At 56.2% G+C, this 16018-nt stretch overlaps 4 protein-coding genes across 4 annotated transcripts; 2 read left to right on the forward strand and 2 right to left on the reverse strand.

Annotated features, from left to right (window-relative positions):
* Positions 1 to 1336: 1336 nt before the first annotated feature.
* On the forward strand, positions 1337 to 2858 carry MYCTH_2071628 (uncharacterized protein; the record flags this gene model as incomplete). Its single annotated transcript, XM_003666482.1, has 5 exons — positions 1337 to 1753; positions 1996 to 2192; positions 2283 to 2498; positions 2569 to 2747; positions 2815 to 2858. 5 exons carry the CDS (start codon positions 1337 to 1339, stop codon positions 2856 to 2858), a joined length of 1053 nt encoding a protein of 350 aa, XP_003666530.1.
* A 1640-nt stretch (positions 2859 to 4498) lies between these two features.
* MYCTH_2311285 (uncharacterized protein) lies at positions 4499 to 8484 on the reverse strand. The gene has a single exon (XM_003666483.1). The coding sequence runs from the start codon at positions 7741 to 7743 to the stop codon at positions 4576 to 4578; it is 3168 nt and encodes a 1055-aa protein (XP_003666531.1). The 5' UTR covers positions 7744 to 8484; the 3' UTR covers positions 4499 to 4575.
* Positions 8485 to 9715: 1231 nt separating this feature from the next.
* Positions 9716 to 11622, forward strand: MYCTH_2084256 (uncharacterized protein). Its single transcript, XM_003666484.1, has 2 exons — positions 9716 to 10119; positions 10193 to 11622. Exons 1-2 carry the CDS (start codon positions 9885 to 9887, stop codon positions 11125 to 11127), a joined length of 1170 nt encoding a protein of 389 aa, XP_003666532.1. The 5' UTR covers positions 9716 to 9884; the 3' UTR covers positions 11128 to 11622.
* Positions 11623 to 12904: 1282 nt separating this feature from the next.
* On the reverse strand, positions 12905 to 15285 carry MYCTH_2311288 (uncharacterized protein). The gene has a single exon (XM_003666485.1). The coding sequence runs from the start codon at positions 14967 to 14969 to the stop codon at positions 12999 to 13001; it is 1971 nt and encodes a 656-aa protein (XP_003666533.1). The 5' UTR covers positions 14970 to 15285; the 3' UTR covers positions 12905 to 12998.
* Positions 15286 to 16018: the final 733 nt, after the last annotated feature.

Raw genomic sequence — 16018 nt, forward strand, 5'->3', positions numbered from 1 at the left:
CCACGCTGTCTAGTCCATCTCCATAAAGGTGGAAGGAGTCCCGGCCACATCATAGGTGATGTCAGTCACTCCGCAAGCACGGCAGCCTCTCAAAGCCTCGTAGGTGACAAGAGCATCGAGTCGTGGGTGGTGCAATCACCCTATAATCGAATACTAGGGCGGCATTGCCAGCACAACCAATGCCGCAAGTCTGCTCCTGGTATCGAAAAATCGTCGGTTCTCGGCTGACGGCTACCACGCTGCCATGTTTCCGTATCGCCACTCTACCGACACGAAGCCCCTGTTATATCTGATTGGCTATATTCTCGAAAGGGCCGATACCATGGGCAACCGAACAACAGAACGGACAGGCGTAGATGATGGGGGGTCGTGTCTGGGGGTGCCGCGTCTTTCCCGGCTCCAGGCGGGCACAGAGCGAGCCACCTCCACGAAACCACGCCTCGACCTATCGTGTCCTGTCTACAAGTATAGTACATCTCCGACCTCCCCCGGTCAGAACGACACCCGGTGACGGCGTGACAGGTGGCCCCCCACCCCGCCGGCGCGCCGAGATGCCAATAATAGCCGGCACTGAGCCAGTCTCTACGTCACCTTGCCGGGGCTTTGCCGCTCGGGTTTTAATCAAACATGTGCGCGTGCTGCAGCTAAGGAAGGCGACGAATGGGGTCGGGGAGACTTGGGCAACACTGGGGATATTGGGGCTCAGGGGTTTTTGCATGGGACTGCTTTTACCCGGAAACCTTAAACAGGAAAGTGTGTGGCGTTGTTGCACGCGCCCGGGCAAGCTGCTTCTTCCGGAGCTCCGGCAATTGTTTAGAGAAGCGGGCAAGGGGGGGGGGGGGGGGGGGCTCCAATAACACCTAGGGCGAGCTCAACACCAATCGTTGATATTATAGCCATATGACAGAGAAGTTTTTCGAACTTGTTCCGTAACATCGGCAGATATGACTGCTTGGGCACCCAAGTGATCTGCGCCTGGCTCAAACCAGGTCACCGCCATCTCTGGTTCAAGGCCAGGGCCAAAGGGGGGGCCGCATGGGTGTACGGAACAAGACACTGGCAGCTAGGAAACGAGGTCCAAACAGTATATATATAAAGCGTCCCGGGACGACATCGTCCGTTCTGATCGGCCTGGTTTCTTTGCTGTCCACCATCTCTCCGTCGTCTTGCCAGCGTCTTCGTGCCATTGGCCTTCCTCCGTTTCCTCGAGCTGTCTTTAGACTAAAAGCACCGACTCCATCCCACTCTCGGAGAGAGAGCAAGAACAAACCAAGCCAAAGAGCCTAGGAGTTTGAAACCAAGAAGAGAAGGATCTTAGGGAAAAATAAAGGTCAAGATGCATCAGTGGGCTTCCCTCGCCGCCGCGGCTGCGCTGCTGGCCAACGGCGCCGTTGCGCAGTTCAACATGCTGCGCTTCGCCTGCTCACAGCTGGTCGTTGACCGTGTCGACCCCTTGGTCAACCCGGGCATGCGCTACACCCCCCATCTTCATCAGATTGTCGGCGGCAACTCGTTCAACCTGACCATGACGCCCGTCGAGTACGACCTGGCTAAGCGGTCGACCTGCACATCATGCAGCTTCAAGCAAGACAAGTCCAACTACTGGACCGCCGTCATGTTCTTCAAGCACAAGAACGGCTCCTATCACCGTGTCCCACAAGTTGGCAACGGCGGACCCCAGGGCCAGCTGATCAACAACGGCGGTCTCGACGTCTACTACATCCCCAGCGGCAGAGTCACAGCCTTCGCGCCCGTAAGTAGACAAATGAAGCTGAACCCCCAATAAGTGAGCCAAAGAAGAGAGAGAGAGAGAAAGGAGGGACCCGAGAAGGAAAAGGGATGAGAGATAAAGGAAGAGAAGAAGAGGTTATCGAAGAACGAAAAAAAAAAAGGGGGGGGGGGTGCGGAGATAGAGAGAGGGAGAGAGAGGGAGGGGGGAGGGAGGGAAAGGAGAGAACAATCAAGGAATTCCAGAGACTGACACATCTGCCCCAGGGTTTCCGCATGCTCGCGGGCGAAGCGGCCAACACCGATGACAGCAAGGTTCCCCGCGGCAACATCTGCCACCGCTGCTGGACCTCGACGAACGAGAACCAGTTCGTGGGCGGCGCTCCTTGCACTGGCAGCGACACTGTTGGGATCCCCCAGGATCCGAGCTGCAAGATGATCCGCCAGACAATCATCTTCCCTGCGTACGCACAAGCCCCTTCTTTGATCTCTGTCTCCATGATGCTTCTCGTGACATAGAGCGAGTGCTGACGGCCAGACGCGGCGCTCAACAGATGCTGGGACGGCCAGAACCTGGACACCCCGGACCACAAGTCGCACGTCGCTTACGGCAAGGGCTCTGGAGCGACCGGTGGCGGCTCTTGCCCTTCCACTCACCCCGTTAAGCTACCTCAGGTCATGTACGAGATCATGTGGGACGTCAGCGCCTTCGCCGACCGGAGCATGTGGCCCGAGTCCGGCCCGGCCTTCATCTACAGCATGAACCTTGGGTGAGTTTCTTCTTCCGGACGCCCGCTCCAGGCGCATATCATACGAACATCTCTAACCTTGACCTCACAGTGGCTCCGCCGCCCACGGCGACTACCTCTTCGGCTGGGAGGGCGACACTCTGCAGAGGGCCATGGACAACGGCTGCAACCTCAACGCGGACTGCCCGTCTGCCGGCCTCACCGCTCAGAAGCCCGAGGAGTACAACGCCTGCACCATCCAACAGCAAGCGCCCGAGCCCGTCGATGGCTGTAAGTCATACCGAGCAGGCAGGGAAAGATAACAGAACAAGACACTGACACGCGCTCGCTTTTACAGGGCTCGCCTCCATGCCCATGGGCGAGATGGCTGTGCGCGCCTAAACCCACCAAAGCATCCACGGTCAGATGGAAGCCCAGGAAAGGGGATGAGGTGGGGGGAGAGAGGGAAGGAGGAGGGACGCCGAGATTAATATAGATTGCCTCCCCGCCCCCGGACCGCCCAACTGGCCGGAAACTTACAACGAGCCCCCCTTTTCCCCGGCCGGCAATTGTTGAAGCCAAACAAACGCCTATCTGGCCCTACCTTTTTTCATTTTCCACTTTGTTAGTTTTGTTTTCTGGTCTCTCCACGGAAGGGTGTTCGTTTTCTGTTCAATCTCATAGCACACCTCTCCCGGTAGACCATTACCGAATCTTGTTACCATTGCACCTCGGCGATATCTTGCACGATTCCCTAACACGTCATTCTTCCGTGATGTACCCGACTCAGATGTTAGCAGCCCGTCCATGTTGTTTATATCAAGGAGAGCATTGTTTCTTCCTCACCGTCCGCTTCTTCCCAACGTATCCATCCATCACTGTCTTTGAACTAATTAGCCGCCGGCCGTGTACCACCCCCGTTGCCCATGTTGTGTCTAGACTGCTGATCTACTTGGCCAAGTATCGATGAATGCTAATTAGTACGTGCGATTACATTGGCAGTTGCGACAGGTAGCACTGTTCGACTGGAGCAACGGAACTTGCAGGTCCGATTGGGATCATAGGAACAAAACTCTGCTTGCCCAGCAGCAGCCAAAGTACATACCACACCGCTGCCTGGTTTCCGGTAGCCAGAAGTCCTGTCCGAAAGACGACGCACGAGACTGCCAAGGCTGCATTTTAATATACCGCGTATTGCAATGGCAATAGGCGGCAAACCTGAGAGGTCTGCTGTGCCCCCTCGCTGGCCAGGATATGGGGCGGAAGTGCAACATAAGGTACCATGCCAGCCTGTAATTATATATCGAGCTTGGTACGGAGGTAACGTGCAGTATGTGCACTACCAGGGAAAAAAAAAGGTGGTCACCATCCGTCAGCGAAATCCACGTGCCAGATAGATAGAGTGGTAATACAAAAAAGATCAAGGGAAAAAAGGGAGAAAACGGAAACAAAGAGATCGGCGGCGCTCGGCGGCACTCTCCCCGTTGTTCTAGAAGACTGCCAATCTATTCTGCCTAAATCTCGCCCGTTCTTGCCCGCAAATGGATCGATGGGGAAACTTTGCAAACCTTGAGCAGCCACCGACCATTTTACGTGTGAGCGGACGCTGGATTGGAATTGAAGATGCAACGGTTTCAACTGAGACGGACCGAATAATCCACCAGTCACGGCACCGCTCTTGGGCACACCGTCAGACATGTATGTATGTACATACCTTGTTTTAAAAACCCCCCTCGCGATAGGCCACGAATGTGTAACAATAACAAAGGGAGACGAGGAAACAGAATGGGGAGTGTTAATGATTTGACTTTACAAAATCAATTAAAAACAAAAAGAAGAAGGAGAAGAACAAGAAGGAGAGAGAGAATTACTCGGTCAAGAAAGCCGAAACCAGACTGTACCGACTGTACGGGAATTGAATATATGCCACACCGCGTCCCGTTTTGTATAACCTCTCATATTTAACGTTACTGGCCTGCCCACCTGCCCTCGACCAACCCAAAACCATGGTCTATGTACAAGCAAACGAAAGAGTCAATCTGCAATTACGGCTAGCCTACCCCCAATAAGCAACAGCAAAGCTTCTCATCATGACTTAATATTGATACCCCACAGGGTCTCAGTATGCCGGCCCGGAGAGGCCCCTTCCAATGGTTTTGAAATTATAGCTCGTCCACTGACCATCCGTCCCCAAAGTGTCAAACCGGCTCACCCCTTTCTCAGGGTCGTCCAGGCTGGTGCCGAAGCCACTGGAGTAGAAACCGACAATGACGACCATGTAGCTCAGCAGCAGAATGCTACCCTTGAAATAGTTGCTCTTGCCTTCGCCGTACATGTAGCTAAGGAGGAACACGCACAGAATTACTGTCACCATATCCCACTGGGGAAAGAGCAAGCTGAAGGTGTACCGTGCAACGTCCTCGGCCGGGATCCTTTGCGGGTTGACGGCCGAGAAGAGCACCAGAGCGGGAACCTGCAGAAGGCATACCTGCAGAGCATAGGCGGATCCAATCTCCATGGAGAGGGCAATATTGCCGTTCATGGCGAACGAGATGGCGTTAAGGAACTCGGTAGTATTGGGTACCAGCGCAAACAGCGTGATCCCGAGGAATTTCTCGTCGATGTCAAAGCTCTCGAGCACAACGTCGACCGTGTCCACGAGGATCTCCGCGATGACGGCATACAGCACGGTCGCACCCATCAGGATGATGGAGCTCTTGAGTCGGCTCCAGTTGGGCGCATCATGGCCGCCATGGCTGTCTGCCTGTGCGCCTGTCGGCCCTGCCCCATCGTCTTGCCCGGGAATGAAAGCGCCGCCGCGTGCAGTACCCGAATGACCCCCCGAGGTTGGGTGATGGGCCGCCGTTGAGATGACGCCCGGCGGGCCTCGTCTGTGGCCTTGGACGTTCCTAGCAGCAACGGTTGCGGCAGTTGCCGCGATCTCGGCGACTTGGTGGACCAGGTTGCTATTTTGAGCTTCGGTAAGCCCGGGGATGCTGATGGTGGGACCCGTGGCCTCGGTGGTGCCGTATCCAGCGGGCTTTGGCGGAACAACGTGAGGCGTGCTGTTGGCCCCGCCGCCTAGAAGTGGTGTGTCTTGCCGCGTCTCGTCGTCCGGGAGGGGGGATTGGCCAACCTGCCGCAGAGACTGGCCAAGTATGCGCTTGTACAGGTGCGAATCCCGGATGTCGGTGGCGCTGGCCTCTCCGGTAGATGGGTTGCCTAACGGCCGAGGCGTCTGGTGAGGCATGTGGTGTTCCTCGTGCTTCTTCTCCTCTATTTCCGCGTTCCAGATAACAGCGGCATGCGTACGCAGCGTGAACCAAAGGCCAATCACATAAGACATGAACAGCGTGCCAGCGGCAAGATAACAGTAGGGGCGCACCACCTCAATATAGAACCGGTCACTGAGAGCCGGAGTCTGCGAGAAGTAGCAGCGGCGACAATCCCGCAAGACCCCACCGCCAGCACCGGGCGTGCCAAAGTTCAAGCAATCCTGGCACGTCAGCTCATGGGTACCATATATCTGGTAGAAGAGGGTTGGGCTGAAGGCACCAATGACTCCGAATAGCAGCATGGTCGAGGTCACGCCTGCCGACTTTGAGTTGAAGCGTTGAGTCTTACGCTTGATAGCGCCAAAACACATCGACAAGCCCGGTAGGAAGAGTATGCCTGCAAAGATGCTGCCAACGATGCTGCCTTCAACGAGCTGGGCTTTGCCCTGCCGCAGGGCGACGCAATAAAGAAATACCTCCACAACGGTGGAGAAAAAGGCGTTGATGGCGGCGCCGAGACCCATCGATGACTGAGCCGAAATGGACGCTACTGCCTGGCCGATAAAGTAGGCGAGCGGGATGATGGACAGAAGGCCAGAGATAAAGAGAAAAGCCGGAGACGTGAGAAAGTTTTGCATGTGAAGGAGCCCGTCGAGGACGAGCCAGTCGAAAATGACAAAGCTTACAATGGCCATCAGGTTGATCAGGAAGATGTTGGTTCCGTCGACTGTGTACTTCCAGTACTTGCGTCCGACCGCCCGGTAGGTGCAGACCAAGATGGAAGAATGGGGTGCCGCGGGTGCCCGGGCGGAGGCGATGTCCGACTCGAAGGACAAAGCCAGCGGGTGGCGTCGAAGATGGGAGAATAAGAGCATTGTCACCTTGCCCATGGGGATGGTGAAAACCAGAAACCAACAGATGGCCGAGACGGCAAACAGAGAAGGCGTGATCAGGAAGTAGAAGAACGCGAAGAAAACGACGCGACCGAGGTTCCACTCTCCGCGCCCGAACAGCCTTCGCTTCATCCGCGGAAGATGGTCGTCAAACACCTGTCCGCGACTCCTGCCCAACAGGCTCTCCGTCTCGTCCGGCTCCGAGTCGAGGCTTCTCCGAGACCGCCCAACGATGGAGCGGTTTCTGTCGGGCCCGAAAAACAGACGCCCATATTCCAAATCACCGCTTTGCCACTGCTCATACTCGCTAATGCTCCGACCCTCGCCCTGATCCTCGTCTAGGTAGGCTTCTTGCTGCTCCAGTCGGACAAATTTGCCAAACGGGTAGAAAAGATATCCCGCCAGACCCCACAGAACCCGCCCATACTCCAGCCCGCCAGGAGCGGCGGCAAAGAGAAAGCATATGGCGGCACCTGTGAAGGCAATGAGGGCCATCCACCAACCAAACGCTAGCGTCCAGAGGATATTGAACAAAAGCAGCCAGGTGCTGACATGACCGCCAGGCGAGGAGTGAATGTCGCCCTCGGCGTTCTTCTGCACCGAGCGGCTCTTCTTGTATAAGGCAGGCTTCCATAACCTGATGCCAAATGGGTGTGTCTGATTGATTGCCTGTTGACGATCCTTGAGCGTGAAGCTCTCGGCATCGCTGATGTTCCCGTCATCGTCCACGGGCATCGTGTCGTCCGGGAGGTTCGCCTCGAGTGCGCCTCCTCCGGTATCGTCTTCAATACCGCTACTGGCTTCAGGAACTCGGTCATCAGGTCTCTTGTTCGCGGCATCATCATCTTCGTCTTCTAATTCGTCGTCGTCGTCGTCGTCGTCGTCTTCGTCTTGACGTGAGTGGATTCTCGCGAGTGCGGGCGGAGCGCCAGCTCGCCTCCGGAGTGAGGTCGCGTAACTTTGTTGACGGACTGCCGCATCAGCCTCAACCTCAGCAATGCCGTCATCGACAGAGAAAACGCCTCCTCGGTGAGGACCTTGGGCGTTAGATGACGCGCGCCGCGTCATGGGCGGTTTTCGCGGGCGTGGCCGCGGAGTTCCTTGGCTGGACCGCGGCATAGCTAGGTCAGCAGCTGGGGACGGGTCTCCGTCGGAGCGCAAAGGGTTTCCAGCATTTGGGTTACGGGTTGAATCTGCAGAGTAGAAAGAACGAGGTCAGCCGACTTCCGCGCCCTTGATGATTCCAAAACAACCACAATGCCAAGCGCACGTTGCGGGGCCGTTGATCGCTGGTACCCACTTTCTGGCCTCCGCCCAGCATCAGCCGACTGGAGGACTTCGGATGCCCGATCATCGCCCTGAACGGCGGGGTTGAACTGTGAAGGTCGTCGGGTTTCTCGAGGAGGGAAATCAGTCGGCGGCTCGTGGCCAGCGCCAGGTGAGTCCATGGCGGTCGGAAAGAAGATGAACCGCGGGGTAAGACGGCGATACGAATGAAATAAGTCTGGTCGAAGCGAAGTGCGTTCGGGGGGTCTGGTCCAGATGTAGCTCGACTCGACGTTTAACGCGGGAGGCTAAAACCGGAAAGAACGCCGTTGTGGATGAAAATCACAGCGGGTTCATGAGGGCATGGAAGTTGCACGTGCCCAAGTTAAGTGCACTCGGCGTTGGCTCCTTTCGCGGAGCCGTTCAAGAACAAGGCGCGATTGGGCGCAGGCGTGGTGGTTTTGGGAACACCGTCTGCGCGGAAGTCTTCAGCGGATAAAGAAAACCTAAAAACATGAAACATGGGGAGTTTTGCTGCTGGATGGTGCTCGAGTCCAGTTTCCCAGCGTGGACAAGCAATCACTCGGAAATAAGGCAACCCTTGGAAAGCAGGAAAGTGGCGTGCTAGGCAGCTGGGATCGACCCTGGGATCACAGAGAGATACGCCTCCTTCACAGTCGAACAAATGCAACGGTTCTTGTAAGACCACAGCCAGAAGGTTCCATATAAAAATCGTACAGTGCTACAGGTCAATTGTCCGTCGAAGAAAACCACCTGAACTGGGTGAAGGTCATACTTCCTGCTGCCCTTATGCATCTTTCTCGGTCGGGGTTATGACACTGCATAAACGGACTAAGCACTATCCGACACGCGGGGCTGCGGTGCTGCGCTGTAGCAGAACTGCACTATCAGGCAAGACAGCTGCAGCTGATGCGGCCAGGGTGGGTCGCGTGGGGACCAAGACAACGAAATACTGGGCATGTGCCGCCAATGAGGGTGGCGGTGCTCATCGCAGGGAAGGCGCAGGAAAGGCACAAACCTCCTGTCGGACACCCAATGTTGTTGGGCGTTATCGAGGGCAGCGTGACATTCAGAAGCTCCATAACTACCTATCGGCAAGCGCGGACAAGTTCGTTTCGTGCCCGGAGTAAGGGAGGGAGTCTTAGTACGTTTAGGGCATGGCAAATACCATGGTGCCTTATCATCAGCTTCGTCGAACTTTTCCCTATCTCATCGAATGACAACCCAGACCACCGAAAGTAGGTAGAAATGATGGGCGCGCCGGTGCTCCCTCAGGTATATTCGCAATATAGCATAGTCAAGAGAAAGATCTAAAGACTCTACTGGCAAAGGAACGCGCGGCAAAATAGTGGATGTAGCCTTGGGCAAACACTCCCTTTGTGGGCCGAAGAAATAAAACAGCCTGGCTATTTCAGCTGGCTTCTGAGTGTGGTGCTGGCACCAGGGCGAGTAAACGCCATCTGGCCAAGCCTAAACGTAATTCGAAACGCGATAAGCTTGCTTCTCGTGTGGACTTTCTTGTTGTGTTTGTAGCGCACGTTCATACACTGCACTGCGCGGCTATTTAGCCCGGAATGCTGCGAATGGAATACTTCGGTGCGGTTTGGCGCAATGACATCACTGCAGCCCGCTGTCGAGCTCTTATCAACCACTGCCGATAACGATCCAAAGGAAGCGCCAAGTCACGTGGATCAGTCGTACCGAACGAAGCTGCTCCGGTCCAGGCTCGGCGAGCGCTAGAGCCACGCTGTGAGCTGCATTGCGTGGACCTGCGCTGCCTTCGACCTTGCCTCGTCGATTTCCAGCCCACAACACAACACGACTCGCCACAACCGTTCCTCTTCTGCCCGCGTAGAACGACACCGTCATCACCCCGCTACGGCACTTCCTTGCGTCCTTGCGGTCTTTTGCGGGCAGCCTGTAACCTCCCAGGACCCGATCACTCTTCATCGCCGTTGAGCGACGCCGCCACCATGGCGCTCGACAACTACTACCACAACAAAATCGAGGCTATGCAGCTCGAGATCCTCAAGGGTCAAGCTGTTCTTCGCCGCCTTGAAGCCCAGCGGAACGACTACAACTCGCGAGTACGGCTGCTGAGAGAAGAGCTGGGCCTGCTGCAACAACCAGGCTCGTACGTCGGCGAAGTGGTCAAGGTGATGAGCACCAAGAAGGTTCTTGTCAAGGTACACCCGGAGGGGAAATACGGTATGTGTCCCTTTGCTGCCACAATTTTTGAATAACGATCCCTCGTGTGCTAATGCTGTCCGTTTCCATCAAGTGGTCGATGTCGCCGACTCTGTCGACGTCTCAAAGCTCACCGTCGGCAAACGCGTAACTTTATTATCCGACTCGTATAAGCTCGAAAAGATCCTTCCCTCGTCAGTCGACCCACTCGTCTCCCTCATGATGGTCGAGAAGGTGCCCGACAGCACCTACGACATGATTGGTGGCCTGGATCAGCAAATCAAGGAAATCAAGGAAGTCATCGAGCTGGGTCTCAAGCATCCCGAGCTGTTCGAATCGCTCGGAATTGCCCAGCCCAAGGGAGTCTTGCTTTATGGCCCTCCCGGGACCGGGAAGACCCTGCTCGCCCGTGCCGTGGCTCACCACACCGACTGCAAATTCATCCGTGTGTCTGGCTCCGAGTTGGTGCAAAAGTACATTGGCGAGGGTAGCCGTATGGTTCGCGAGCTATTTGTCATGGCACGGGAGCACGCGCCTAGTATCATTTTCATGGACGAGATCGACTCCATTGGCTCGTCCCGCGTCGAAGGCTCCTCAGGCGGCGACTCCGAAGTCCAGCGAACCATGCTGGAGCTTCTTAACCAACTTGATGGTTTCGAGCCGACCAAGAACATCAAGGTCATCATGGCGACAAATCGGCTGGATATCCTAGACCCGGCTCTTCTACGGCCCGGCCGCATCGACCGCAAGATCGAGTTCCCCCCTCCAAGCGTCGAGGCCCGTGCCGATATTCTTCGCATCCACAGCCGCAAAATGAATTTGACGCGTGGCATTAACCTTACCAAGATCGCTGAGAAGATGAACGGTTGCTCTGGCGCGGAGCTTAAAGGCGTTTGTACTGAGGCTGGAATGTATGCCCTGCGGGAGCGGCGCGTGCATGTGACACAGGAGGACTTCGAGCTTGCCACAGCCAAGATTTTGAACAAGCACGACGACAAGGAGGTGTCTTTGGCTAAGCTTTGGCGCTAGTTGGTGAAATGGAAGGGCGCCGGCAGCAAGATTGGTGGGCACTCAGTTTATACTGCGCTGCGCTCTGCGATGTTGGGGCTTAGCCTGATTGCTTGTGGATGAGGAGACTCTGCGTTGCTCTGTCTCTGCCAAAATGATCTGATCTCACCGCGTCGCTGCCGCCGAGCTTACAAGATCGTGGCGGCCCTGACCAAATGTGAAATGAGGCGCATTATGTACAATACGGAGTCGTGATTTATATCCAGCAGACGCGGCAAAATGAGAAGGGAGTCACCTGTCGACTGATTCCCATTCGTCTCCTCCCCCTCTTGCGCTAGGTACTCCGTCTGATTAGCCAACGCCTCCATCTCCAGGGGCTGTCAACACTGCAATTGTGTGGGCCGCCATCAAACACGGAAGATGAGAAACCAAATTGCCAGTCCATTGCTCTTGCTGTCCTCGCCGTAATATAGTTGTCTAGGTATCATCGAAAACACAAACCTGTCCCCCCTCTCGAAAATCCGATGGATATCCACTTTATGAGACGAAACGGAGCAACGTCCTCAACCGATGCAGCCCCGGGCTATGTTATGGACGTAAACCCTTCCAACTAGGCCTCTTTAACCATGCCATGTGTAGCCCTTTTCACTTGCTAAGGCTGTCGTTTCACCAGTCGTACCCAAACTTGTGCATCAAAGGACCCAGGTTTTGTGCCGTCAACACCAGCAGCACCTTCTAGTACGCTAAGCTTCCGCTTCTCTCTCTTCCTTTGGCATCGGTTCCGCCACCGCCGTGCTCTTGTATCCTCCGTATCCACTCTAGTACCGTCTCGTAACAAAGCACAAATTGCCGCAGGCTCTGTACCATGCTCAGCCTCTGGCCCCTGAAATCTTCAACCGTTTGCGCAATCAGATCCAGGCTGTCGTCGTCGAGCCAGCTTGTGTCAATTTCGTAGCTTTGCTCCGGGGGTCGGGACTGGTCAGCCGTCAAACGGTCAGAATTCGCCGCACCACCCATGCTGACATGCTCGCTCAAGTCGCGATTAGGTGTGCTCGACTGGGCACTGCAGCTTGTCCCATTCTTGGATTGGGCTAACACGTGTTGTCTTTGGCGCTTTAGCATGTCGATGACGCTGTCGACGGTGCAAAACGCTCCCGTGCGGCCGCAGCCGGCGGAGCAATGGACCAACATCGGCCTAGCATGTTCCCGCGGGTCGGGCCCGTCGTGCCAATTCAGCGACAAGGTCTCGCTCCCTTCTCTCTTCAGACTGGCAGCGCTACCTCGATCGGAGCCGGGCTGCGTAGAGGAGTTGCTCGCCGAGTCGGGCATGACGTCGCTATTTTGGCGCGACGAGGGTGCCGAGGCGGGCGTCCTGGGCACATCGAGAGGGGGCGCGCTGCGCTGCATAATATTTGCCAGTTCCACGAGTGCGAGGAGATGGCTGGGCTGTGCCGGGGCGCCAAAATCTGGCCAAGACGGGTAGTGAAGCTGTGTAACCTCGCGAATAGGGGAGAAGGGATGGGCCGCGTGGCTGAGTGCAAACTTGCGGATGATGACATATGGTGTTTCGATAATCGCGGGCGCCTGTGGGGGAAACGTGAACTGGTTGGTCGTTTGCGTCCCAGAGTCGACCTCGGTCGTCGTCTTCGCACGCCGCCGGGGTCCATCCGCCACGGATGGATCAGGAGACGATCTCTCGGTTGAGCCAGCCGAGCCGTCCATAGCTGCGGATGGCCTCCGCTTGTCCAGATCGAGCGAGACCTTCTTCTCCGACAACGCGCGCAGTCTCATGGGGCCGAAGTCATTACCTTTCCAGTAAGGATGGCATTTCAACTGCCCACCTTCTGACTCGGCCGTCAACATGACGATGACCCGCACATCATTGTCCCAGACTACAGACCAAAAGTCCTACGGGACGAAATTAGCGGCCGCTCACTAGGGAAAGCGCCAATGCCTGGAGTGGGAAGGTTGCGGATGCTCACCTCAAAGGTAGCCGGGAGGGGACCTTGGCTGGCGATGTAGCGCTTGTAGCTCCGCTTGGCTTGCAGGTGGCTCGCATTCACGTAGTCACAGGCGCCTTCCGGGCGGCCCAAGAGCTTCACCCTAGCATGTTCGAACGGCAGAATATCCTTGTACCTGTTCTTTCCCCCTTTTTCAATGCCCGACAATTGCACCTTGGTATTTTTGGTCTCGGATCCTTCTCGAGCATCCGCGGGCTTGGCCACAGAATACGCTTCGCGCATGCGCAACTGTTCTGTGCGTTCAATGTGCAGGAACTTGTCCGATACCCTCTTCCCATGATCCTCAGATTCGGCCGCCTCGCGGAGCCACCGTGGAAGGCTGGCTGGAGCGAGGCCCGACGGCACATTTACGTCCATTTGCCCAACGCCATCCACTAAATCCTGGTTCTGGCGAATATTATTGAAGAAGGGGTTCGCAATCTCATTCGTGTTAGGCAGAAGTACTCCGCCAATCACCGATGGTAGATTGGCCCGTGAACTACCCGATGCTAGCCCACCTCCGAGCGACAGGCCAGGAGACGGACCGCCCGAAGAGCGGTCGATAAGACCTGGGTATGCTGCTGCGAACGCGTTGAATCCTCCGCGCAGGATGCTGGCAGGGCCCGAGTAGCCCTCATTAGTGAATTTCTTAATCATGTGCACAGCCGAAGAGGCATCCCGCTGGTCGAACGAGGCAGCATCGTATACGACGAGATGTCTCGCATCGCGCCACCTGGAGAATTTCTCTTGGTTGTGATCCCCTTGAAATGTTTGCTGCAACTTCTGCAAATTGAACGTCGCCCTCTTCAACAAGGTCGTGGGAATGCACAGGTTCAAGGCGCCACGCACCCTCGACTGCGCAAATTGGGCCGAGACTCTGAGATCTAATAAGAGAATCTGCTCGTCACCCTCTTCTTCCAAGAGGTCCCTCAGTTGTGCGGGGGTTATCATAGAGGGTCCGCCATTTCCTGGTGTCTGGGGTGTAATAGTCGATTCAGTCTTTGTGAGCGGACTCGGTCTCTCCGAGTTCGCCCTGCTGCTGGCTACCGGCTGCGGTGATAGCCGACCCATCGCGCTGGAAATATTAGAGCTGATCGCCACCCGGTTGGGAGAGGCAACGGGTGACTGGGCTGTCGGCGGCGAGAAGTCGCGGCTGTCCATGGTGGGAAGTGAAGGCCGGTTCAGCGAAACAGCGGAACTCCGCTTGGAGTCGGCAGATACATATGCGGAATCTCGTTGCACATTTTCAGGCTCCTTGGAACGCTTGTCACCGGAACCATCCGCTGAGGCAAACGACGCGGTGGCTAGACGAGACGGTCGCAGAATCGAAATATCCGAACCATCGCCCCCCTGGGTGTGCCACTTCGAGGGGCGTGGCCGCTGCAGGGTGGGCGGGGTTGAGGCCAATGGTGTCTGCGAACTGCCCGCCGAAGCACCAAAGTGGGAGGCTGACAGGCTAAATGTGGCCCTCGCATGGTTCGCGTCAATCTGTCTCCGGAATGCTTCGAATTCGGGGTTCGCGTCCAGAGGAAGCTGCTTGGGAATCGCTGCAGCGAATGACTTTACTAAAGACGATGGCGAGCTCCAATGTTCTCGCGGAACCAAGCACGAGTCGCGCGGGCCACCGTTAGAATCCACGGCCAATCCAAAATAGTTGGGGCTCGGGGCTCGGCCATCCTGGGTAACTCCCCGTGCGGTTCCCGGAGAGAGTTTCGGCGGGTATGGCTGTCCGGCCGAGGTTGGCAGTCGCGGCGGGGACAAAGGAGAAGTCGCTGGCTTCGCGTTCATGTATGACTGAGAACCGGAGAGGGCCTGAGCAAGGCCCCGAGGGCTCACCGCCGGCACGGGCCCGGGGGTCGTCATTGTATAATACGAGGGTCGATCGTTCGTCCGATGCTCCGAAGGCATGACGATGGCAGTGGCGTGGCGGGCGAAGGAACGTAACGGCTCGTGTCGGAGATGGCTCTCGGTTCAACGGCCGTGGATATTTTGGGGACGGATTGTCTTGGGCGCAGCCCGTCATAGACCCCCCATATTGAGTCACTATCGTGGGTCGTGAAAGTGTTTGTGAGTGGCCGGAGGTGCCAAAGTTATCTCTACCGCAACCGCGGTTTGCGCTCGAAGGTGCTATTAAACGGTGTCAAAAATCTGACGAGCGGAAAGTTGTCTGGTGGTCAAGTCATCAGCGCAGTCTCATCGTCGGCAGGGAGATGGCCGTGCATAATCGTCAATACGTTGTCGGGCGGTCCGATGATTCGGGTCCTGGCTTAAACTCGCCGTCTTCAAACTTGTGGAGATTTGTCTTAGATTCAGGTGGAGCAGGGCAATGACCCCTGTCAGTGATGTCGCCTGGCCGAGTCCTCCGCGGGGTGGAATCTCGGATGGCCAAGCACAACACAGCAGCGTACTCCTGAGATAGTGGACAACACTAAGAGTAGTTCTTTGCCTGCTCACAGCTCTTGGTGCCACGACGACCGCCGGCGGTGAAAACTGGTAAAAGAGAGATGGTAGAGCAAGACGTGTCTTCGAGCACGTCGCCAGGGATTGATATGCTTGAGCGGGAAATTTTGCGAAATGTCAAGATCCAATCTTGGCAAGTTACTAATAAGTAATGAAGGTACGGAGGGTACGAGGTAGGGTACGGAGGAGTTGGTGTAGTGTGCTAGTACTCTCGAGGCGCGCTTGGTAAGAGGTGGACATCCGACAAAGACAATTGGGAAGGCGGGAACGTTACATGTTCCAGTGAGTGTTCAGGAAGGCGAAAACGCTAGCGCGCACGCATGGGGGAGAGATGGGAAACGCTGATGTCAAGATGCGCAGGGGGAGCGGGTGCCCAAGGGTTCCAGCCTTCTCAAAAGGGAAATGATCTTCCAACCCGGAAATGGCACGCGGCGGGACTTTAGCTGCCTGGT

This window comes from Thermothelomyces thermophilus, chromosome 7, assembly GCF_000226095.1.
Source record: "Thermothelomyces thermophilus ATCC 42464 chromosome 7, complete sequence".
NCBI classification, from domain to species: domain Eukaryota; kingdom Fungi; phylum Ascomycota; class Sordariomycetes; order Sordariales; family Chaetomiaceae; genus Thermothelomyces; species Thermothelomyces thermophilus.

Coding starts and splice junctions, on each gene's coding strand:
- MYCTH_2311288 (XM_003666485.1), bottom strand. CDS start 14,969: ATGACGACCCCCGGGCCCGTGCCGGCGGTGAGCCCTCGGGGCCTTGCT.
- MYCTH_2084256 (XM_003666484.1), top strand. CDS start 9,885: ATGGCGCTCGACAACTACTACCACAACAAAATCGAGGCTATGCAGCTC. Junction 10,120..10,192: donor ACACCCGGAGGGGAAATACG/GTATGTGTCCCT, acceptor GTTTCCATCAAG/TGGTCGATGTCGCCGACTCT.
- MYCTH_2311285 (XM_003666483.1), bottom strand. CDS start 7,743: ATGCCGCGGTCCAGCCAAGGAACTCCGCGGCCACGCCCGCGAAAACCG.